The sequence below is a fragment of the Salmo salar genome, chromosome 15, assembly GCF_965601325.2.
Source record: "Salmo salar chromosome 15, fSalSal1, whole genome shotgun sequence".
NCBI classification, from domain to species: domain Eukaryota; kingdom Metazoa; phylum Chordata; class Actinopteri; order Salmoniformes; family Salmonidae; genus Salmo; species Salmo salar.
In genome coordinates this window covers 84,992,585-85,018,955 of record NC_138305.1, presented here as the reverse complement: position 1 = coordinate 85,018,955, position 26,371 = coordinate 84,992,585, and the positions used below count along the sequence as shown (strand labels likewise).

General features: G+C 41.7%; 1 protein-coding gene across 2 annotated transcripts in view; it reads right to left on the bottom strand.

Annotated features, from left to right (window-relative positions):
* Positions 1 to 404: 404 nt before the first annotated feature.
* The window catches only part of LOC106572009 (pleckstrin homology domain-containing family M member 2), a 45,687-nt gene continuing 19,720 nt past the window's right edge, over positions 405 to 26,371 (bottom strand). For both annotated transcript variants that reach the window (XM_014145701.3, XM_014145702.3), the window contains 10 exons: positions 23,201 to 23,291; positions 22,840 to 22,904; positions 22,077 to 22,165; positions 21,667 to 21,799; positions 19,779 to 19,969; positions 9,316 to 9,381; positions 8,825 to 8,984; positions 6,529 to 6,708; positions 5,695 to 5,811; positions 405 to 5,550 (listed from right to left, as the gene is read on the bottom strand). In XM_014145701.3, coding sequence (XP_014001176.1) covers positions 5,413 to 5,550; positions 5,695 to 5,811; positions 6,529 to 6,708; positions 8,825 to 8,984; positions 9,316 to 9,381; positions 19,779 to 19,969; positions 21,667 to 21,799; positions 22,077 to 22,165; positions 22,840 to 22,904; positions 23,201 to 23,291 — 1,230 coding nt within the window. In that variant the 3' untranslated portion in view covers positions 405 to 5,412. The remainder of the gene's footprint in view (positions 5,551 to 5,694; positions 5,812 to 6,528; positions 6,709 to 8,824; positions 8,985 to 9,315; positions 9,382 to 19,778; positions 19,970 to 21,666; positions 21,800 to 22,076; positions 22,166 to 22,839; positions 22,905 to 23,200; positions 23,292 to 26,371) is intronic.

The window sequence follows — 26,371 nt, the reverse complement described above, 5'->3', positions numbered from 1 at the left end:
GCCATGGTGGCGAAGTAATTACAATATAGCAATTAAACACTGGAATGGTAGATGTGCAGAAGATGAATGTGCAAGTAGAGATACTGGGGCGCAAAGGAGCAAGATAAATAAATTCAGTATGGGGATGAGGTAGGTAGATAGATGGGCTGTTTACAGATGGGCTACATGCATACACACAGCTTTTCAAACACCCAAAGACACCTCTTAGATTAATTTTAAAGAAACAAACAAAACAGAAGCAAAACAGGAAATAAAATAAAAGGCTGTTGAGGGAAAAGCCTAGTCCTTACTCTCCATAGTCTCTGTTGCAATAAGCCATTCATCAAAGTTGTTCAATAACTTTGCTTAGAACACCTGTATATCAGGTCATTAAAACAAAGTAACTAAGACCTGCTGTTGAAAAGTTATGGTTTGAATTATTTTATTAATGTAGTCCTATTCACAAGCCTTTTTTCATACATTCATTATCATATGTACAATATAAAAACATTCAATACATGCAGGATTTAGTGTGATAACGGGTTAGCATACAAATTTATCCCATTATCATTTATATAATTAAAATAAAAACTTTAAAAAAAACTGCTAAAACAATATATATACAGTACTAGTCAAAAAAGTTGACACACCTACTCATTCCAGGGGTTTTCTTTATTTTCACTATTTTCTACATTGTAGAATAATAGCGAAGACATGAAACATACGGAATCATGTAGTAACCAAAAAAAGTGGTAAATCAAAATATATGTTATATTCTAGATTCTTCAAAGTAGCCACCCTTTGCCTTGACAGCTTTGCAAACTTCTTGGCATTCTCTCAACCAGCTACATGAGGCAGTCACCTGGAATGCATTTCAATTAACAGGTGTGCCTTGTTAAAAAGTTAATTAGTGTAAGTATTTCCTTCTTAATGCATTTGAGCCAATCAGTTGTGTTGTGACAAGGTATGGGTGGTATACAGAAGATGGTCTTTTACCAAATAGGGCTAAGTCCATATTATGGCAAGAACAGCTCAAATAAGCAAAGAGAAACGACAGTCCATCATTACTTTAAGACATGAAGGTCAGTCAATGCAGAACATTTCAAGAACTGAACGTTTCTTCAAGTGCAGTCGCAAAAACCATCAAGCGCTATGATGAAACTGGTTCTGATGAGGAACAGCCACAGCAAAGGAAGACCCAGAGTTACCTCTGCTGCAGACGATAAGTTCATTGGAGTTAACTGCACCTCAGATTGCAGCCCAAATAAATGTTTCAGAGTTCAAGTAACAGACACATCAACTGTTCAGAGGAGACTGGGTGAATCAGACCTTCATGGTCGAATTGCTGAAAAGAAACAACTACCAAAGGACACCAATAATAAGAAGAGACTTGCTTGGGCCAAGAAACACGAGCAATGGACATTAGACCGGTGGAAATCTGTCCTTTAGTCTGATGAGTCCAAATTTGAGATTTTTGGTTCTAACTGCCGTGTTTGTGAGACGCAGAGTAGGTGAACGGATTATCTCCGCATGTGTGGTTCTCATCGTGAAGCATGGAGGTGGTGGTGTGATGTTGTGGGGGTGCTTTACTGGGGACACTGATTTATTTAGAATTCAAGGCACACCCAGAATGGCTACGACAGCATTGTGTAGCGATACGCCATCCCATCAGGTTTGCGCTTAGTGGGATTATAATTTATTTTTCAACAGGACAATGGCCCAAAACACACCTCCAGGCTGGGTAAGGGATATTTGACCAAGGAGAGTGATGGCGTGCTGCATCAGATGACCTGGCCTCCACAATCACCCGATCTCAACCCAATTGAGATGGTATGGGATGAGTTGGACCACAGTGAAGGAAAAACAGCGAACAAGTGCTCAGCATATGTGGGAACTCCTTCAAGACTGTTGGAAAAGCATTCCTCATGAAGCTGGTTGAGAGAATGCCAAGAGCGTGCAAAGCGGTTATCAAGGCAAAGGGTGGCTACTTTGAAGAATCTCAAATATATGTTGATTTGTTTAACACTGTTTTGGTTACTACATGATTCCCTATGTGTCAAGTCATAGTTTTGATGTCTTCACTATTATTCTACAATGTAGAAAATAGTCAAAATAAAGAAAAACCCTTGAATGAGGTGTGTCTGAACTTTTGACTGGTACTGTAAATATTAAAACTAAATGTAAGAACTAGTCAATAAAAATATGTAATCCACTATTGGCCAGCAATGTCCAACATTCAAATTACTGTTCATAACAACAAACTTCACTTAACCCTGCATACAATTCCAAGATGATTCATATTTCCTTTTCTGAGTCAAATATTGACAAACTTTTCAGATACATACACTACCGTTCAAAAGTTTGGGGTCACTTAGAAATGTCCTGTTTTTGAAAGAAAAGCACATTTTTTGTCCATTAACATCAAATTGATCAGAAATGAAGGCTATTCCATGTGAGATATTGCCAAGAAACTGAAGCTCTCGTACAACACTGTGTACTACTCCTTTCACAGAGCAGCGCAAACTGGCTCTAATCAGAATAGAAAGAGTGGGAGGCCCCGGTGCACAACTGAGCAAGAGGACAAGTACATTAGAGTGTCTAGTTTGAGAAACAGACGCCTCACAAGTCCTCAACTGGCAGCTTCATTAAATAGTACCCGCAAAACACCAGTCTCAACGTCAACAGTGAAGAGGCGACTCCAGGATGCTGGCCTTCTAGGCAGAGTTCCTCTGTCCAGTGTCTGTGCTCTTTTGCCCATCTTAATCTTTTCTTTTTATTGGCCAGTCTGAGATATGGCTTTTTCTTTGCAACTCTACCTAGAAGGCCAGCATCCCGGAGTCGCCTCTTCACTGTTGACGTTGATGTAGTCTTTTAAAATGATAAACTTGGATTCGCTAACACAACGTGCCATTGGAACACAGGAGTGATGGTTGCTGACAATGGGCCTCCGTACGCCCATGTAGATATTCCATACAAAAATCTGACGTTTCCAGTTACAATAGTAATTTACAACATTAACAATGTCTACACTGTATTTCTGATCAATTTGATGTTATTTTAAAATGGACAAAAAAAAAATGCTTTTCTTTCAAAAACAATGAATTTTCTAAGTGACCCGAAACTTTTGAATGGTAGTGTATATGTACCGCAATTGTACATTTCTCTAAAATAGACTTAGGTATAGGATAGGTACCAACAAAAGACGAAAGGGGATATAAAATAACAAGTCAGTTGAAACTAAAATGTAGGACACGGTTACCTTGGCTTGAGGTGTTGGGTCTTTTCTGCATGGGATCTAGGCTACTACATTTAAATTATTTGTACCATTTCTAACCTGAGATGCAAAATGCTAGGATGTTGGCTTCCCACGCCTACAGAAAAAGCAGAATAGAGGCAAGACCACAATGCTCAAAGCAGAGAATATGTTTACTACTATTACTATAATGCAAATGGTTAGACAAGGAACACACATGGGCCTTATAGTGACACTTAAACAGTGTGTGTATTATGACTTGTCAGAAGCCCAATTCTCAACAGCAGTATAAGGCCACATTCAAGAGTAATGCTTTATTTGGTAAAAACGGGGCCTGCGGCCATTATCTCCAATCGAATTAAGGTAATGAAAAAGGCCACATGATTATCAGGAGCAACTGGCAATGAAGCTGAAAGCCTCCAGAAACCTTCTGATGATAGAGCAATTCCAGGATAGCAATTCCAGGATAGCAATGGCATTGGACAAATTCCCCTCTCGTCAATAGCAACACAAAAATCGAATTTTGACATGTCTACATCAGTAATTAGCTACATTGTCAAAATAATATTTGTGAGGATGATTTCCTTTTACTTATGTATGAATAGAATATGAGGTGGGTGATAGATTTTGTTAGGGGTAAATTGGATTAATGCAATGACAAATCATATGAATGAAGTAGTATAATCACTAGTCAACTCGATTTTTTCCCTAATGCATATGGATTGATTGTAGTATAACTACAACCAATGGTCTGTTGTGGCGCAACAGCGATATTACCACTTCATTGTGTGTTCTCCCAATGGGACGAAATAACTAACGACTACCTTCTATTCTGAGCAATATTAAAACTACAGGGAGTATAATAAAGTAGGGATGCACCAATACCTCCACTAGTCGTAGAACATAACGACATTGAGATTTCCCACATTTTGACCAGGCCACTCTCAACATCTAAAATGCAATGACAGACACTCGCCTGATAAAGGAGTACTCACTCAAAATAACAAAGACTAGAACAAAAACTAAAAAAATTTAAGTAAACATATCCCCCTTTATAAATTGCACAAAATTACACTACCATAACAAGTCGTGTTACAAATAAACAACTATTTGCTTAAAATTAAAAAATAACACAGAACATGAACTTTGCACACAACCCCAACGAACTTATCAGTCCCCTCAAAATCGAACAACATGGACGAAACCCAAAAGCAATGTGCAATCTCGCATTCGATGGCAAATTAGTCTCTCCTCTCATCCTTCTTGTTAAAAGTGTATCCATGCTAGGTTAGCCCATTCCCTGCTATGATACCAAACCATCATAACTAAAAGTGGAAAACCCAATGGTAAACCAAGATGGCTGACAAAGGCAATAGATGAGTGCTGTTAACATCACAGTCCAAGTGGTAAACTCTCCATAGACATCCTTCATAGTTTAGGCCACTTCAAGTGACCGTCGATCCTTGAGCAAAATATCCATCACAACCTGTGCATTGGAGAGAAGGGTTGAGTTTTGTGAGGTATTTTTCAATAGACAAACCTATATAAGAGGAAACCAATGTATGTCTGGATTCATGGAGGGATGGGCAATGTACATTTGAGTACGGATTGATTATAATATAAGCCAATAGTATACTGCGCCGTACACCACACTATAAACGTGGTGCAGTCGTTAAGGTTCAAAATAACACCTTAAAGATGTCAGCGAACGTCTTATTCTATAGAGTAAGGAGTGCACTTCCTACCCTAACGTCTGTCTCAATGACAAGAGGAAAGTCAAGCAGAACATACATATTTGTGAAGGCCAGGAGTGTGAACTGAGATTCAAACTGATGTTCGTCTCGCAACATCTGTTTATGATGCGACCCCTCGTATACTTAACTTATAATCTTCATAATGTACACAAAACAGAGAGTGTGTTTCCCTCTATTTGGCTATTGTCATAATTAACAGGTTTGGTGTGAATTCTATTAAAACTCTGTCTCCCAATCAAATTCAATTCAACGATTAAAAAAAATCCTCATAAAAAATAATGGTCCATTTTCTATCCACTTCCAGAATTGACAAATTTGGAATGCGATTGACCCGAATCCTGGTGTTTAGAGTAGGAGTGCTAGTGAAAGCCTTTTGTCCTAAGCCTTTTCGTCCACCTATCTGTCACTCTGCTGTCTGTTTGTCCGTCAGCACCAAGGCTCTCTCTGGGCACGTCCCCGGGCAATGCTGTCGCTCCTCTGCCAGGCGCTCCTCATCAGAGCCAGGGCATCACCACAACGCTTCTGCAACAACGGCTCTGACACCCTCCTACGAGGCAGACACACCTGGATCATCACAACAAAATGAAAGAGGGGTGGGGGAAAAAAGTGTGAGAAAGAGATTGAGACAGATACAGGAAATCATGTTATTGATATAATGCTTTTACTGTCACAATAAATCCTTTCCTCTTCCATTCTTCTCTACCTTACCTGGAAAATGTCTCTCCAGGCACTCTCTAGCGCCTCCAGCAGGCGGTCTCTCTCTTCACAGCCACTGAAGTACAGCACCCAGGGAGGCAGGAACTGAGCTCGGTCCAATGCAAACTCCTACACACAAAGAAAGAGAGATGGGGAGAGAATGTGAGGGAGAGGTCAAGACAAGAGACATACAGAGGGAGCGAGTAGAGAGTGAGAGAAACAGAAAAAGAGAAAGGGAGAATGTCAGAGAAAAACGATATGGGGCAAGATAAACAGTCAACGCCAATACCTGTCAATGCCTTTCTAATTTCCCCTCAGGGATTAATAGTAATATTTAATTGAGAAGAAAAATGGATGGGAAGCGCATCTTTCCAGTTTGAAGGTGCTCTTTGGTTAAGGGGTTAGTTGATAATCAAAACACGAGGACCCAAGGCATTCTTCATATAATTCGAGAAACAGGAAAAAGTATCTGCACATTTCCAGTCAGATGCAAATGTATTTTAATAGCAGCTGAGCTTTCAGTCAGTCGACCTTCATGATAGCTCATCTACTTTTAAAATACATTTCCATCGGACTGGAAGTATGCAGAGACTTTCTCCTGTTTCTCCAGTTTAGCATTTTGCCTCCAGCACCTTTACTAATCGTTTTTGGATGTGCGGTAGATTCAGCCTATTATCTACAATATTCTTCATATAAATAAAATGCCTTTATAGTGTTCATGTTCAATAGAACAAATTCAATCTGTTCTGAGAATTTAATTGAGACAGAAAGAAAAGACTAGAGAGCACAGGAAAGTGAGGACAACCTCCATTTGGTCAGAGGTTAGGCAGGCGTGAAGTCACTCACAACAACACAGTACTCCTTGTCGTCCTCCAGGCTGACAGAACTAATGTCAGAGAGCTCAGCTCTGCCCAGCGAGCGGAAGAAGCTGGTCTGGCAGTCCTGGTGGCATGTCAGCAGTTCCCTGTCCGTCACCACCAGGCAACAGGGGATACACGGCGTGGGCGCCACTCCCTGGGGGATCACCTGCAATCACAGAAAGGGTTAAATAATGAAAACATTTATATTGGGTGGGGGGGGGGGGCTCTAGGGAAACCAGTCTAATTTAATTATAAAATACAGACATACAGTTGAAGTCGGAAGTTTACATACACTTAGGTTAGAGTCATTAAAACTCGTTTCTCAACAATCCACAAATTTCTTGTTAAGAAACTATAGTTATGGCAAGTCACTTAGGACATCTACTTTTTGCATGACACAATTTTTCCAACAATTGTTTACAGACAGATTATTTCACTTATAATTCACTGTATCACAATTCCAGTGGGTCAGAAGTGTACATACACTAAGTTGACTGTGCCTTTAAAACAGCTTGGAAAATTCCAGAAATTGGCTTTAGAAGCTTCTGATAGGCTAATTGACATAATTTGAGTCAATTGGAGGTGTACCTGTGGATGTATTTCAATGCCTACCTTCAAACTCAGTGTCTCTTTGCTTGATATCAAGGGAAAATCAAAAGAAATCAGCCAAGACCCCAGAAAATAAATTGTAGACCTCCACAAGTATGGTTCATCCTTGGGAGCAATTTCTAAACGCCTGAAGGTACCACGTTCATCTGTACAAACAATAGTACACAAGTATGCACACAATGGGACCACGCAGCCGTCATACCACTCAGGAAGGAGACGCGTTCTGTCTCCTAGAGATGAACGTACTTCGGTGCGAAAAGTGCAAATCAATCCCAGAACAACAGCAAAGGACCTTGTGAAGATGCTGGAGGAAACAGGTACAAAAGTATCTATATCCACAGTAAAACGAGTCTTATATTGACATAACCTGAAAGGCCGCTCAGCAAGGAAGACTGCTCCAAAACCGCCATAAAAAAAGCCAGACTACGGTTGGCAACTGCACATGGGGACAAAGATCGTACTTTTTGGAGAAATGTCCTCTGGTCTGATGAAACAAAAATAGAACTGTTTGGCCATAATCACCAAACATTATGGCCAAACAGGAAAAAGGGGGAGGCTTGCAAGCCGAAGAACACCATCCCAACCGTGAAGCACGGACAGCATCATGTTGTGGGGGTGCTTTGCTGCAGGAGGGACTGGTGCACTTCACAAAATAGATGAAATCATGAGGAAGGAACATTATGTGGATATATTGAAGCAACATCTTAAGACATCAGTCAGCAAGTTAAAGCTTGGTCGCAAATGGGTCTTAGAAATGGACAATGACCCCAAGCATACTTCAAAAGTTGTGGCAAAATGGCTTAAGGACAACAAAGTCAAGGTATTGGAGTGGCCATCACAAAGCCCCGACTTCAATCCCATAGAAGCTTTGTGGGCAGCACTGAAAAAGCATGTGTGAGCAAGGAGGCCTACAAACCTGACTCAGTTACACCAGCACTGTCAGGAGGAATGGGCCACAATTCACCCAATTTATTGCGGGAAGCTTGTGGAAGGCTACCCTAAACATTTGACCCAAGTTCAACAATTTAAAGGCAATGCTACCAAATACTAATTGAATGTATGTAAACTTCTGACCCACTGGGAATGTGATGAAAGAAATAAAAGCTGAAATTAATCATTCTCTCTACTATTATTCTGACATTTCACATTCTTAAACTAAAGTGGTGATCCTAACTGACCTAAAACAGGGAATTTTTACTAGGATTAAATGTCAGGAATTGGGAAAAACTGAGTTTAAAAGTATTTGGCTAAGGTGTATGTAAACATCTGACTTTAACTGTATTTAGCCTATGTACTTAAGAGCTACTGATAAACAAAATTGAAATAATCTGAAAATCATGGAAAGATCCCTTTTCTGCAGGGAATCTTCGATTTAATCTGGAGAAACTGTACTCAAAAAGGTGGGAGAGAAGGAATGACATGTTCATGCATACAAAGGTTTTGAATACTACTAGGGTATTCTGTTCCTCATGCCAATAACATGGCAAAATCTGCTTGTACAGCCATGCATGGTCACAAATTTTCGCCCAGGGCTGTGAGCAAAGCCAAGCAGCCATGAGGTGAGTTTTAAACATGTGCTGGGAAGTATGTAAGTGATATGTGAGTGTGTGTGTACACGGTGTGTGTGAGTCAAAGTGCATCTGTGTCAGAGTGCAGCGTGTGTATCTCCTCACCCCTTTGGAGACTGACTGGCAGAGCACCAGCATCCAGTCGGACATGTCTCCCTCATTGTCAGCACTCAGCACCAGAGGAGGCCGCTCTGTGAGGATCACCTGGAAGGCATGAGGCAACTCCGTGCTGTTGAAGCGCCGGCAACCTCCGCAGTGCTCACCCCTGGATTAAGAAAAAGAGAGAGTACACAGATGGTCAAACAACAATTAAAAGATGAAAAGTCAACCACAGCCTACTATTTCCAATTAAATAAGAGAGGGTAAAACATTTTATTTTCATAGCAATAGATATAGTATCTATGGGTATTTCTCAAATAATGACTTCGGATGATTCAGCAAAATAAGTGTGATCAACTATGTTCGAACCCAGTCCACTTGTTCTAACCACTTGATCCATAAAAGCTCTAGCCACAAATCCATTCTCTTGTGAAAATTACCCCACCATAAACAGTCACACCACACATGAGTATGAGCAGTAACACAGAATGACTTACCCCATAGTGATGGACATCAGTGGTGTCGCATCACTCTTTTCTGTATACTGGTACAGATTCCCATTGCTGAACAAGAGGATCACATTATTGAAATATATTATTGTATGAAATGTATGAAAGAGCTATTCATATGAAATGTATGATTAGCATTATATTATTACATTTAATATTGCAGTTGCATTAAAATAAGAACATGTTAAATGGTTATTGTAGCCATACTTCAACCTGTTAAAGTAAAGTTACACAACATTCTATTACAGATGTAAGAGGCAGATATGTAAAATCGGTAACACTTAAAGCATTCAGGTATAATGCTTTATTACTTGCTATAAGCATGCATGAGCCTTTATAATGTCTAAGAACAAGGTGTTGTCTCCATACTGCTGTACTGCTTGTTGATATTTGGATTTTTACTCTTAATAACTATTTAATCAAACTGTATTTAACAAATTTACCAACACCTTAGCTTTGTCCTCACACATCATTTTGACCCTGGACACTTTATCTGGACCGAGATCTGCAGGACCTCCTCCAGCTGAAAAAAGCTAAGTAACATTATGCCTTCTCATTGCATTCGCTGTACTCATAATATACAGGAGAACTATCACATTATGGTGAGGATAGCAGAGTTGCAAGCTCAGCATCAGACGCAAATCATTAGGCAAGAGTAATTTAAGTGTAGGAAAGGATGATACAGCGTCTGTGCTACCAATAAATACAGGTAGTTGTGTTAATCCCCTGCACAGTCCCAGCAGCTAGATCATTTTCTCATGGCTTCTGTAAAGCAATGCTGTCGGCACGCTCCACCGGTGCCGCTCACTCAGGCGATATTAACTTTCAACCGGTTTTCCCCACTGAGTCAGAGCCCGAGCCTTCTCAGGTCTCTCCTCTACCCGAGTCTGAGCTGCCAAAGCCTCCCTCCCACAAATTGAAAACCCTAGTCATTGGAGACTCCATTACCCGCAATATTCGACTCAAAAATAATCATCCAGCGATCATACATTGTTTACCAGGGGGCAGGGCTACCGACGTAAAGGCTCATCTGAAGACGGTGCTGGCTAAGGCTGAAACTGGCACGTGTAGATGGCATAGGGGTATGTTGTCCATGTCGGCACTAACAATGTTAGGATGAAACAGTCAGGTCACCAAACGCAACATAACTTCAGCTTACAACTTAGCTAGAAAGATGTGTTGGCGTCGAGTAATTGTCTCTGGCCCCCTCCCAGTTAAGGGGAATGATGTGCTCTACAGCTCTCGTCTTTTCTATCAACATAGACAGGGCACTAACTCCACAATGTTAGCCAGCCTGACAGCTTAGTGGAGTCTGCCACTAGCACAGTCAGTGTAGTCAGCACAGCTTTACCCATTGAGACACCCGTGCCTGTGCCTTGATCTAGAAAAAAAATGAATGCATTTGTCTTTTGAGCTTCAAGTCATGAAATCTATGGAGCCTAATCAATCACTTTATATAGCTATTGTCAATCACTTTATACAGTGTTCCCTGAATTTCTAAATCGGACTTCGTAGTCATGGCAGATAATATTAACATTTTTGGTGACTTCAATATTCACATGGAAAAGTCCACAGACCCACTAAAAGGCTTTCAGAGCCATCATTGACTCAGTGGGTTTTGTCCAACATGCGTTAAGTTTACATTGGAACGGAAATGTCGCTCCACCAAACTAGAAGACTTCCAACAAGCTTGGAAAGACAATACCGTACAATATCGAAGAGCCCTCACTGCTGCTCGATCTGCCTACTTTTCCCAAACGGATTGAGGAGAATAAAAACAAAAAATCCCCCCCCAAAATGTTATACTGTCGCAAAGCCCAAGTGATGGCCTTCACTTCAGCAGTAATGAATTCATTAACCAAGACTGTCGTGAAGAGGGCATGACAAAACCTATTCCCCCTCAGGAGACAAAGGATTTGGCATGGGTCCTCAGATGCTCAAAAGGTTTTACAGCTGCACCATCGAGAGCATCCTGACAGGTTGCATCACTGCCTGGTAGGGCAACTGCTCGGCCTACGACCGCAAGGCACTACAGAGGGTAGTGCGTATGGCCCAGTACATCACCAGGGACAAGCTTCCGCCATCCAGGCCCTTTAAACCAGGCAGTGTCAGAGGAAGGCCCTAAAAATTGTCAGACTCCAGCCACCCGAGTCAGACTGTTCTCTCTGCTACCGCAACAAGCAGTACCTGAGCGCCAAGTCTAGGTCCAAGAGGCTTCTAAACAGCTTCTACCCCCAAGCCATAAGACTCCTGAACAGCTAATCAAATGGCAACCCGGACTATTTGCATTGCCCCCGCCCTCTTCTACGCTGCTGCTACTCTGTTATCATCTATGCATAGTCACTTTAATAACTCTACCTACACATACATATTACCTCAATACCGGTGCCCCCGCACATTGACTCTGTACTGGTACCCCCTGTATATATCCCCGCTATTGTTATTTACTGCTGCTCTTTAATTATATGTTATTCTTATCTCTTCTTTTTTTAGGTATTTTCCTCAAACTGCATTGTTGGTTAAGGGCTTGTAAGTAAGCATTTCACTAAGGTCTACACCTGTTGTATTCGGCGCATGTGACAAATAACATTTGATTTGATCATTAGAAAGCAAATTAAGGACTCCTCTTTGAACATGCATATTTCCCTATAACTCATTTGTCCTGAGTCTGCACAGAACTGCCAAGACCTAGGATCAATGGAGATGAAGTTTTAAAAAAATCCTGTATCTCTCGACGCATTTATGAAAATAGTCATGGCCTCTAAACCTTCCAGCTCCCTACTGGACCCTATTCCAACTAAACGACTAAAATAACTAATTCCTGTGTTAATCATAATAAAAGTCTCCCTATCCTCCGGATGTGTACCAAACTCACTAAAAGTGGTAGAAATAAAGCCTCTCCTGAAAAAGCCAAACCTTAACCTGGAAAATGTTAACTAAAAACTGGCCTATATCAAATCTACTTCCTGCCATTATGAAGAAAAATAAATACTAAAGGATCCAGTCTCTTTTAGACCCCATCATTGTACTGAGACCACGCTCGTGAAGGTGGTAAATTACCTTTCAATGGCGTCAGACCAAGGTTTTGCATCCATCCTTGTGCTCCTAGACCTTAATGCCGCTTGACACCATCGATCCCAACATTCTTTAGGCGAGATTGGAAACTCTAAATTGGTCAACACAGACAAGTTCTTGCCTGGTTTAGATCTTATCAGTCGGAAATATATGGATGGTTTGTCCTCTGACAAATCAATCGCAAGTTTCAGTGTTCCTCAAGGTTCTGTTTTAGGACCACTACTATTACACTAATATATATATATATATATATATATATATATATATATATATATATATATATATATATATATATATGAGAGGGCCTAGAACAGAGCCCTGGGGGACACTCTGTTCTAGGCCCTCTCCTATTCGCGCTATACACCAAGTCACTTGGCTCTGTCATATCCTCACATGGTCTCTCCTAGCATTGCTATGCAGACGACACACAATTAATCTTCTCCTTTCCCCCTTCTGATAACCAGGTGGCGAATCGCATGTCTGGCTGACATATCAGTGTGGATGACGGATCACCACCTCAAGCTGAACCTCGGCAAGACGGAGCTGCTCTTCCTCCCGGGGAAGGACTGCCCGTTCCATGATCTCGCCATCACGGTTGACAACTCCATTGTGTCCTCCTCCCAGAGTGCTAAGAACCTTGGCGTGACCCTGGACAACACCCTGTCATTCTCCACTAACATCAAGGCGGTGACCCGATCCTGTAGGTTCATGCTCTACAACATTCGCAGAATACGACCCTGCATCACAAAGGAAGCAGCGCAGGTCCTAATCCAGGCACTTGTCATCTCCCGTCTGGATTACTGCAACTCGCTGTTGGCTGGGCTCCCTGCCTGTGCCATTAAACCCCTACAACTCATCCAGAACGCCGCAGCCCGTCTGGTGTTCAACCTTCCCAAGTTCTCTCACGTCACCCCGCTCCTCCGCTCTCTCCACTGGCATCCAGTTGAAGCTCGCATCCGCTACAAGACCATGGTGCTTGCCTACGGAGCTGTGAGGGGAACGGCACCTCCGTACCTTCAGGCTCTGATCAGGCCCTACACCCAAGCAAGGGCACTGCGTTCATCCACCTCTGACCTGCTCACCTCTCTACCTCTGAGGAAGCACAGTTCCCGCTCAGCCCAGTCAAAACTGTTCGCTGTTCTGGCACCCCAATGGTGGAACAAGCTCCCTCACGACGCCAGGACAGCGGAGTCAATCACCACATTCCGGAGACACCTGAAACCCCACCTCTTTAAGGAATACCTAGGATAGGATAAAGTAATCCTTCTAACCCCCCCCCCCTAAAAGATTTAGATGCACTATTGTAAAGTGGTTGTTCCACTGGATATCATAAGGTGAATGCACCAATTTGTAAGTCGCTCTGGATAAGAGCGTCCGCTAAATGACTTAAATGTAAATATTCTACCTCTTGATGTCCTTCGTAAACACAATGTCAATATTCACTAATATGCGGATGATTCACAGCTTTACAATTAGATGAAACATGGTGAGGCCCCAAAATTGCATACCCTGGAAGCCTGTGCTTCAGACATAAGGAACCGAGATGCTAGTTCTAGGTCCAAGAAACAAAGAGATCTGCAGTTTGATCTGACAATTAATCTTGATGGTTGTACAGCAGTCTCCAAAAAAACTGAAGAACCTTGGTGTTACTCTGGACCTTGATCTCTCATTTGATGAACATATCAAGAATATTTCAAGGGCAGCTTTTTTCCCATCTTCGTAACATTGCAAAAAATCCTAGCGTTTTGCCAAAGAATTATGCAGAAAACCTAATCCATGCTTTTGTCACTTCTAAATTAGACTACTGTAATGCTGTACTCTCCGACTAACTCTCCGGGTAAAGCACTAAATAGACTTGACTAGAACCAAAAAATGTGATCATATTACTCCACAACTAGCCTCTCCACACTGGCGTCCTGTTAAGACTAGGGCTGATTTCAAGGTTTTACTGCCAACCTACAAAGCATACATGGGCTTGCTCCTACCCATCTTTACGATTTGGTCCTGCCGTACATACCTACACGTACGCTACGGTCACAAGACGCAGGCCTCCTAATTGTCCCTAGAATTTCTAAGCAAACAGCTGGAGGCAGGGATTTCTCCTATAGAGCTCCATTTTTATGGAATGGTCTGCCTACCCATGTGAGAGATGCAGACTCAGTCTCAACCTTTAAGTCTTTACCGAAGACTCATCTCTTCAGTGGGTCCTATGATTGAGTGTAGTCTGGCCCAGGTGTGTGAAGGTGAACGGAAAGGCGCTGTAGCAACGAACCGCCCTTGCTGTCTCTGCCTGGCCGGTTCCCCTCTCTCCACTGGGATTCTCTGCCTCTAACCCTATTACAGGGGCTGAGTCACTCGCTTATTGGTGGTCTTCCATGCCGTCCCTAGGAGGGGTGCGTCACTTGAGTAGGTTGAGTCACTGACGTGGTCTTCCTGTCTGGGTTGGCGTCCCCCCATGGGTTGTGCCGTGGCGGAGATCTTTGTGGGCTCATAATTTGGTCAGCTATACTTGGATGTGTAGTGTCGGCATTTGTTGCTGGCATGTCATGCCTAAGTTTGCTAATCTTGCCCATTAAAAAATCATTAAAGTAGTTGGCAATATCAGTGGGTGTTGTGATGAAGGAGCCATCTGATTCAATGAATGATGGAGCTGAGTTTGCCTTTTTGCCCAGAAATTCATTGAAGGTGCTCCAAAGCTTTTTACTGTCATTCTTTATATGATTTATCTTTGTTTCATAGTATAGTCTCTTATTATTATTCAGTTTAGTCACATGATTTCTCAAATTTAAAGTATATTTGCCAAACGGCTGCAGTGCCAGACTTATTTGCCATTTATTTAGTCTGATGCTACCCACTTCCACCAAGGCACCTGCAAGTTCCCGGACATTTCTGGGGGGAATGGCCCTAGCCCTCACCCTTCGATCCAACAGGTCCCAGACGTGCTCAATGGGATTGAGATCCAGGCTCGTCGCTGGCCATGGCAGAACACTGACATTCCTGTCTTGCAGGAAATCACGCACAGAACGAGCAGTATGGCTGGTGGCATTGTCATGCTGGAGGGTCATGTCAGGATGAGCATGCAGGAACGGTACCACATGAGGGAGGATGTCTTCCCTGTGACGCACAGCGTTGAGATTGCCTGCAACAACAACAAGCTCAGCCCGATGATGCTGTGACACACCGCCCCAGACCATGACGGACCCTCCACCTCCAAAATCGATCCCGCTCCAGAGTACAGGTCTCGGTGTAATGCTCATTCCTTCAACGATAAACGTGAATCCAACCATCACCCCTGGTGAGATAAAACCACGACTCGCCAGTGAAGAGCCCTTTTTGTCAGTCCTGTCTGGTCCAGCGACGGTGAGTTAATTGCCTACTGTTAGTGTTTTAACGACCGTTCCACAGGTGCATGTACATTAATTGTTCATGGTGCATTTAACAAGCATGGGAAACAGTGTTTAAACCCTTTACAATGAAGATCTGTGAAGTTATTTGGATTTTTACAAATTATCCTTGAAAGACAGGGTCCTGAAAAAGGGGTGTTTCTTTTTTTGCTGAGTTTACTATATTAGACTATGATTATCCTAGATATCACTACAGCCAATGGATTTGGATACTGCTTTAAAGCAAATTTCTGCAGCATTAGTAAAGATGTGATCAATACTTGATGATTTCATTCCTATGCAGTTTGTAATAACTCTGGTAGGTTGACTGATAACCTGAACCAGGTTGCAGCTTTTTCTTGAGGGCAACTTGATGATATTATTACATTAAGAAAAAATATTACATTAAGAAAAAAAGAAAATGCAACATGTAATGTGTTGGTTCTGTGTTTCATGAGCTGAAATAAAAGATCCTAGAAATGTTTCATATGCACATAAGCTTATTTCTCTCAAATTTTGTGCAAACATTTTACATCCCACATCTTCTTTGCCAAGATAATCCATCTTCCTGACAGGTGTGGCATATCAAGAAGCATGGTCATTACACAGGTGAACCTTGTGCCTGGGACAGTAAAATGACAAAAATGTGCAGTTTTGTCACACAACGCCACAGATGTCTCAAGTTGTGGGAGCGTGCAATTGACATGCATACTGCACGAATATCCACCAGAGCTGCTGCCAGAGAATGTAATGTTCATTTCCCTACCATAAGCCGCCTCCAATGTCGTTTTAGACAATTTGGCAGTGCATCCAACCAGCCTCACAACACCAGACCATGTGTATGGCCTTGTGTGGGCGAGCAGTTTGCTGATGTCAACGTTGTGAACAGAGTGGCTCATGGTGGCGGTGGGGTTACGTATGGGCAGGCATAAGCTAGGGACAACGAACACAATTGCGTTTTATCGATGGCAATTTGAATACACAGAAATACCGTGACAAGATCCTGAGGCCCATTGTAAGGACCATTTTTTCCTAAGCTATCTGACCACCAGATGCATATCTGTATTCCCAGTCATGTGAAATCCATAGCAAGGCAGTAATTCATTCATTTCAATTGACTGATTTCCTCATATGAACTGTAAGTAAGTAAAATCTTTGAAATTGTTGCAGGTTGCGTTTATATTTTTATTCGGTATAATTCAACAGTATTTAACATGAGATCCTCTCTAAGCTTCACAGGAATGTGGATCTGAATATAGACTGCAACACTGCCTCCATTGGCATTTCTGTCTTTTCTGTAGAAGTTATAACCATGTATTGCTACCACTGTATCAAAGGTATTATCTAAGCGAGTTCCAGAGAATGTCATCTATTACCAGTGGTGTAAAGTACTTAAGTAAAAATACTTTAAAGTACTACTAAAGTAGATTTTTTTTGGCTTCTGATTGACTCAAATGATGTCAATTAGCCATGTGAGGTGTACCTGTGGATGTATTTCAAGGCCTACCTTCAAACTCAGTGCCTCTTTGCTTGACATCATGGGAAAATCAAAAGAAATCAGCCAAGACCTCAGGAAAAAAATTGTAGACCTCCACAAGTCTGGTTCATCCTTGGGAGCAATTTCCAAATGCCTGAAGGTACCATGTTCATCTGTACAAACAATAGTACGCAAGTATAAACACCATGGGACCACGCAGCCGTCATACCACTCAGGAAGGAGACACCTTCTGTTTCCTAGAGATGAACGTACTTTGGTGCGAAAAGTGCAAATCAATCCCAGAACAACAGCAGAGGACCTTGTGAAGACGCTGGAGGAAACAGGTACAAAAGTATCTATATCCACAGTAAAACGAGTCCTATATCGACAACCTGAAAGGCTGCTCAGCAATGAAGAAACCACTGCTCCAAAACCGCCATAAAAAAGCCAGACTACGGTTTGCAACTGCACATGGGGACAAAGATCTTACTTTTTCGAGAAATGTCCTCTGGTCTGATGAAACAAAAATAGAACTGTTCGGCCATAACGACCATCATTATGTTTGGAGCAAAAAGGGGGATGCTTGCAAGCCGAAGAACACCATCCCAACCGTGAAGCACGGGGGTGGCAGCATCATGTTGTGGGGGTGCTTTGCTGCAGGAGGGACTGGTGCACTTCACAAAATAGATGGCATCATGAGGTAGGAAAATACGTGGATATATTGAAGCAACATCTCAAGACATAAGTCAGGAAGTTAAAGCTTGGTCGCAAATGGGTCTTCCAAAAATTGACAATGACCCTAAGCATACTTCAAAAGTTGTGGCAAAATGGACAAAGGCAAGGTACTGGAGTGGCCATCACAAAGCCCTGACCTCAATCCTGTAGAAATTTTGTGGGCAGAACTGAAAAAGTGTGTGTGAGCATGGAGGCCTGCAAACCTGACTCAGTTACACCAGCTCTGTCAGGAGGAATGGGCCAAAATTCACCCAAATAATTGTGGGATGCTTGTGGAAGGCTACCTGACACGTTTAACCCAAGTTACACAATTTAAAGCCAATGCTACCAAATACTAATTGAGTGTAACGTAAACTTCTGACCCACTGGGAATGTGATGAAAGAATTAAAGCTGAAATAAATCACTCTACACTATTATTCTGACATTTCACATTCTTAAAATAAAGTGGTGATCCTAACTGACCTAAGACAGGGAATTTTTACTAGGATTAAATGTCAGGAATTGTGAAAAACGAAGTTTAAATGTATTTGGCTAAGGTGTATGCACACTTCCGAATTCAACTGTATGTTAATGTGGGCTATTTTTTGCACTTTTCTGGGATGCTTGATTGTTTTTATTGCTTTACTGGGAAACTTAGCAGAAGTAAACATGCTCATGTTAGTTATGTTTGAGCTGATATTGCAGGGTGAGCTACACTCAGTGGACTTCCTACTAGGGCACACCGCCTCAGTGCTGACAGTATAACTCAGGTTCATAGGCAGATGATTACTGCATACAATAGCTTTAGAATCAAGAGGCATTTAGTGTCTGCCAAAGCCCCTGGGATAATGTACATTTGTTGCAGCATTATGACAACTCAGCAACACAATGGTAGGGATTAACAGAGCTGGTCTTGAGTCATTGTCTCAATGCAGCCTTGAAATGTGTGGAGTCCAGGAGACAAGATGATTTGGATGGACTCAGTCACTCATGTACAGCATTCTCGGTTTCCAGAAGGTGTCAAAGTTATCTATAAAAGTGATTCCAACAGAGCTACAGTAATCTTTTAGCCAGGTGTGTAATGCCAGTAGCATGCTAAATATTTCACACCGTAGCCCAACGATGGTACCGGACCTGAAATAATTGTCCGCTTCTTGGAATCTTTCAGTACTAGAATAAGTTCTTCATAATCCATTTTCAGAAGTTCCGAGCTAGCACTCCTAATGTCGTTTGACCCCACATGGACGACGACAGCATCAGCTCCCGGCATCTGTCATAGAACGGTCGGAAGCAGCCTTGTAATGCCCTGTACTTGTGCTCCAGGATAGCATAGGGTTTTTGCGCCGGGAACCAAGATGTTTCTTACAATAGAACAGCCGATGACAACATCTGGTGCAATGGCTGAGGAGGTCCAGCCGTTCTTTGACCTCAAGTGGTTTCGCTTTATAAACACATTTGATTGATTGAAATTTGATCGGTTATATTAAAAGGCGTAATGTGTAGCTTTGTGGGCGACCCGACCAAATTCACATAGAAATGTGAGTTATAGATCCGTCATTCTGATAAGCGGTAGATCCGTTCTATGTGCGATATTTCGATGCTCCCCGGCTTCAAATAGCTAAAAATACTATATTTTTGGTAATTGAAAATATATTTCACAGCGGTTTAGATTGCACAATGACTCTACATTAGTTGTTTTGTCACAAACTCAAATAATGGAAACAGAATTTTAGCAACCAGGCAATGGTGGAGGGATTTCTGCATATTGCACCACTAAAAGCATATGGCTGCTCATACATGCCTCAGTACGAGGTAACAGCTCTTCCACAGCTCCTTGCCCAGGTAGGTGGTGCCTGCTCTGTAGAGTAAGGGGCCCTCTTTAGTGCTGGAGGAGTCTCCGGCACCCACCAAGGCTGTCTGGGGGGCCAGAGTCACATCCATGGGGTCCTCCCAGTGGACCAAAGAATACAGGCGGATGACCACTTCAGAAACCTACAGAGACACACAGCGTCAATAAACAATTCTATCATTTGTCTATTACTCATTGTTATACGTGTTGAGCATATACACTACCATTAAAAGTTTGGGGTCACTTAGAAATGTCCTTGTTTTTGAAAGAAAAAAAATCAGCTTGTCTATTAAAATAACATGAAATTGATCAGAAATACGGTGTAGACATTGTTCATGTTGTAAATGACTATTTTAGCTGTACACGGCACATTTTTATATGGAATATCTACCTAGGCCCATTATCAGCAACCATCACTCCTGTGTTCCAATGGCACGTTGTGTTAGCTAATCCAAGTTTATCATTTTAAAAGGCTAATTGATCATTAGAAAACCCTTTTGCAATTATGTTAGCACAGCTGAAAACTGTTGTCCTGATTAAAGAAGCAATAAAACTGGCCTTCTTTAGACTGGAGCATCAGCATTTGTGGGTTCGATTACAGGCTCAAAATGGCCAGAAACAAAGAACTTGCTTCTGAAACTCAGTCTATTCCATACGAGAAATTGCCAAGAAACTGAAGATCACGTACAACGCTGTGTACTACTCCCTTCATAGAACAGCGCAAATTGGCTATAACCAGAATAGAAAGAGGAGTGGGAGGCCTCTTTGCACAACTGAGCAAGAGGACAAGTACATTAGAGTGTCTAGTTTGGGAAACAGACGCCTCACAAGTCCTCAACTGGCAGCTTCAATAAATAGCATCCGCAAAACACCAACAGTGAAGAGGCGACTCCGGGATGCTGGCCTTCTAGGCAGAGTTCCTCGGTGTTCTTTTGCCAATCTTAATCTTTTATTTTTATTGTACAGTCTGAGATATGGCTTTTTCTTTGGAACTCTGCTTTGAATGCCAGCATGCTGGCGATGCCTCTTCACTGTTCTGTGAAGGGAGTAGTACACAGCATTGTACAAGATCTTCAGTTTCTTGGCAATTTCTCGCATGGAACAGCCTTCATTTCTCAGAACAAGAATAGACTGGCGAGTTTCAGAAGAAAGTTATTTGTTTCTGGCCCAATTGAGCCTGTAATCAAACCCTCAAATGCTGATTCTCCAGATAGTCAACTAGTCTAAAGAAGGCCAGTGTTATTGCTTCTTTAATCAGGACAACAGTTTTCAGCTGTGCTAACATAATTGCAAAAGGGTTTTCTAATGATCAATTAGCCTTTTAAAATGATAAACTTGGATTAGCTAACACAACGTGCCATTGGAACAGGAGTGATGTTTGCTGATAACGGGCCTCTGTACGCCTATGTAGATATTCCATTAAATATCTGCCGTTTCCAGCTATAATAGTCATTTACAACATTAACAATGTCTACACTGTATTTCTGATCAATTTGATGTTATTTTAAATGGACCAAAAAAAAAAAATGTGTTTTTCTTTAAAAAACAAGGACATTTCTAAGTGACCCCAAACTTTTGAATGGTAGTGTATACTGTAGAACACATATGGTTGAGCTGGTGATGTCTACTGATGCATATTAGCACTCCATCAGATCTAATCCATAATTGATGACGGTTAAGTGCCTATTGTAATTTGATTCCAATCAAATTTATACTTCACTTCTTGAGCATAAATCAGTATCCAGGCATTTTTCAACATGACATTTGTCTTTCATTTACATGACAGAGCCTGAGAAATGATGTTAGTGTGCAGGCCTAGCTAGATATCGGTGTTCCTCACCTCACAGTGAGACTCCTGGGAGACAAACTTAGTGAGGGCTAGTTTCTCCATGGTGGCGTCGGTCAGCACCGAGGGGTAAGGAGGCTCCCTGCACCCCTTAATCATGGCCGACTTCAGGGCTGCCAGGAACCAGCTGAAGGATAGAGAGAGAAGGAAAAAGAGCATACTGGATTAGAAAAGAGAGGGAGGGATAAAGAGTGATTTCTTCTACTGGTCTCCTCTCCTTCATCCATACTGATATGAAAACATGATCTAAGTGAGGGCATGCCAACTAGGAACTTGATTTCTCAGTCCAGCCCTTTAGTGTCCATGCATTTGGAAGAAAGGAAATGGGAGAGGAAGCCACCTTAGACTATAAAGATGCCCCCAGGGAGAAGGGGAGAGCAGGGCAGAGGAGAGGAAGCACTCACATAGTCAACGAGGAGTCGGATGTGTCCAGGAGAAACTGGCGTCTTCGGTTTGTGCAGACCAGCGTGACCGTCTGCTGGTCCACGCCCACCTGAGAGACGGACAGGGACAATATCACAGCACAACTTAGTGGAATGGACATTGACAACTCTTCCTTCTTGTCGTTTTCCCCTCCATCAGCTTTTTAGGTGATGGTCGTGAAGCAAATGTGCTATATAAAACCAACTTTTTAACAATTTTCATAAAAATTAAGGTTTCCTTCATTCACTTCCCTTAAACAGCCCAAAGTGCTTCATAGCCTAAAATGATATGGTGGCATCCACACAATCTGGAAAATCAATTCCATTACATAACTGTAGCCCATGAAATAAGAATTGGGCTTTCACTTTCTTAAATTCCAGCCGCTGCACATTTGTCCATACACCGACAATTTTCATTTGCACATGTTGAAGCTGAATGACAGAGTCACAGGGACAATGGCTTTCAAAATGGCTGCGTGAATGTCGGCCATGTTGGAATTCACATTCACAACAACTAGAACGACCTGAACCTAGTAAACTCATGAACCATCTGACCTCGTGAACCTTGTAATTTAAGGATCCTGCGTGACCCTGAAGTTAAACATTGACCAAGACAACCTTCAAGCTAACCTTGAAGAAAACCTATTGCGCCCTTGCAGAAAAGACAACCATGTGACACTACAAGAAACCAGTCACAGACAATCTTGACAGTAGACAACATATCCCAGCAGTATAGACAACTCACAGAGACATAGTCCAACTCATTGTAAGAGATGGCGTCCTCCACTGTATAGGGCTTTTCTGCTGCACCTGAAAGAGCGAGAGAAAGGGAGCGCGAGAGATACAGCATGACAAGCAAAGTCAAAAGCCACCACCAAATGTTAATCTAATACATTTACATTTTGGTCATTTAGCAGATGCTCTTATTCAGAACAACTTACAGTAAGTAGTGAGTGCATACATGTTTTTATTGTTCCCCCTGTGGGATTTGAACTCACAACCCATGCTCTACCAAGTGAGCCACGCGGAACACAGCATTAGAGAGCGAGAGAGAGTGAGACGGAAATAAAGAGTATCTGAGAGCGTGGTGAGCAGTAAACCCTCACCTTTCCTCAGCAGGTAGATGTAACAGTCAGTCAGTAGCAGGTAGAGAGGCTGCAGGTCTCCCTCCATGTGACCCGTGCTCATCCTCACCATCTGGGAACAGACAAAAATAACTAAAAGACTCAGGACTGCACCTTTTCATATACACTGCAAAGCATACTAATCCCACTGATTTACTTACCAATACCTTTGAAATCAATTTGTTTCAGATATAGTGTACAAATAAATAACACTTTCCTAATATTGCGTTGCACCCACCCTCTTTTGCCCTCAGAACAGCCTCAATTCATCGGGGCATGGTCTCTACAAGGTGTCGAAACATCTACATGGATGCTGGCTCATGTTGACTCCAATGCTTCAAGTTAGCTGGATGTCCTTTGGGTGGTGGGCCATTCTTGATTCACACGGGAAACTGTTGAGCGTGAAAAACCCAGCAGCGTTGCAGTTCTTGACACAAACCGGTGTGTCTGGCACCTGCTATCATATCCCGTTGTCTTACTCATTCACCTTCTAAAATGGCACACATACACAATCCATGTCTCAATAGTATCAAGCTTAAAAATCCTTCTTTAACCAGTCTCCTCCCCTTCATTAACTGAATTCGATTTAACAAGTGACATCAATTAGGGATCATCATTCACCTGGTCAGTCTACGTCATGGAAAGAGCAAGTGTTCTTAATGTTTTGAACACTAAATGTATGTGTATAAAGATTCATTCAGAGTAGAGATGGTTGGGAGGCCATGGCAGCATCCCGATTATCCATGCTTCTCCTAAAGTGTGTGCTTGCACACGCTCAGTCGTGGATTTAAATGCATTAGATTGAAGGAAAGCATTGGCTGGAGAGAATTTCCATCATTGTAAAATCCATAACGGGGAGTATTTAAATGCACACTTCAGAAGAAGACTGCTAGAACTGATAAGGCCCCGGGAATTGATGAGGAATTGAAAAGCTGTATGGTTGAGAAGCACCAGGCAAAAGGAGTGGTGAATAAGTCTGTCCCCACATCCGAATGACAAACTTACTGTAAATCGAGAAATTGTGTGACTAACCTGAACAAAAAGAAGAATACATTGTATTAATGAAACAAAGATAAATGACAAAGTATGATAGAAAAAAGCTTTGGTATAATGTAAATGAAATTTTGGGGCAGAAAGACTAATTCAACGGCATCTTTAATTGAATCAGATGGCTCATTTATCACAAAACCTTTTGATGTTGCCAATTACTTTATTGACTATTTCATTGGCAAAGTAGGAAAACTTAGGCATGAAATGCCAACAACTGTGAGCCATCATATTCATGCATAAAATACCAAACAATGAAGGGAAAGCATTGTAATTCAAAATTGTGTATTGTTAGTGTGGGTGAGGTGGAAAAGGTATTGTTGTCCATCAATAATGAGAAACCACTTGGTATTGACAACTTAGAATGGAAAGTTATTGAGGATGGTAGAGAACTATATCGCCACTCCTATTTGTCATTTTTTATTTGAGTCTGGAGAAGAAAAAAAATTGGCTTCCCTCCAGGTTCGAGGAAACAAAGTCATTCCGTTACCAAAGAATGGTAAAGCACCCTTTACTGGTTCTAACAGCCAACCAATCAGCTTGCTGTCGACGCTTATTCAACTTTTGGATACATTTTTTTGTTGTCCAGATACAATGCTATTTCTCTGTAAACAAATTAACAGACTTTTAGCATGCTTATAGAGATGGGCACTCAACATGTAATGCACTGACACAAATTACTTATAATTGGTTGAAAGAAATGTATAAAATGATTGTGGGAGCTGTACTGTTAGATTTCAGTGCAGCCTTTGATATTATTGACCATAAACTGTTAAAAACAACCTTGTGTTATGGCTTTTCAACCTCTGCCATATCGTAGATTCAGAGCCATCTGTCAAATAAAACAGAGAGGGTTTTCTTTAATGGAAGCTTCTCTAATGTTAACCATGTAAAGTGTGGTGTACCGCAGGGCAACTCTTGGCCCCCTACTCTTTTCTATTTTTATCCCTGACCTGACACTGGCATTAAAACAAAGCCTGTGTGTCTATGTATGCTGATGACTCAACCCAATATGCGTCGGGAACCACAGCTAGCGGAATCCCTGCAACCCTAAACAGAGAGTTGCAGTCAGTTTTAGAATAGATGGCTAGTAAGAAACTAGTTCTGAACATCTATAAAACTAAGAGCATTGTATTTGGTAGAAATTATTCCCGAAATTCTAGACATCTGAATCTGATAATGAATAAAGTGGCAGTTAAGCAAGTTGAGGAGACTAAATTACTTGGTGTTACCTTGGATTGTAAACTGTCAGTCAAAACATATTGATTTAATGGTTGTGAAGATGGGGAGAGGTCTGTTCATGATAAAGAAATGCTCTGTTTTGACACCACACGCCACAAAGCAAGTTCTGCAGGCTGTAGTTTTATCTTATCTCGATTATTGCCCAGTCAGGTGCTGAAAAGAAGGACCTAGAAAAACTGCATCTGGCCCAGAACAGAGTGGCACATCTGGCTCTTCAATATAATGTGAGGGCTATTACCAATACTAGGGCTGTCCCAGACAACAACAAAAAATTAAATATTGGTCGACCGAGAGTTAATCGGTCAACATTTGCAATTGTGTACTTTTCCATATATAGACACACCCTATGTGTTTGAATAAAATCAACTATATGCAAATGTTTGTCACACGTTCCATGCTGAAGCTGCAACATCATTATAGCCATTTAATTTCTTACTTGTTTCTCTGAGTGAAAAGTTGTTACCAAAATAGCAAATTTTTTGTGGAAAAACATTCACTATTCCCTCCATCCTTGCTCTCTTTACATGAAACATGCATGCTCACAGATTCGGTAGGCTATTAATCACTCAAACTGGCAACAGAAGCAGGATCTGTCTTATTTCTGTAGATATTGTGGATGATTTCTAAAGCCAGGCACGCTTAACAGTTAGACTATTACTTATAGACCTTCTTAAGCTGGGGTATACTCGCTCTTAAATTTTCTTAGACAATTAAGCCAAGGGTGGTTTCCTCGTTTCCTCACTCTGCTGCTGCCTCAGCCGCATTGTTCTCAACACCAATACGCTGGTTAAGTTCGCTATTATGCACATAGCAACATATAGGGAAAGGCACAAATTTAATGGCGTACTGAAGATTATGTTTCAG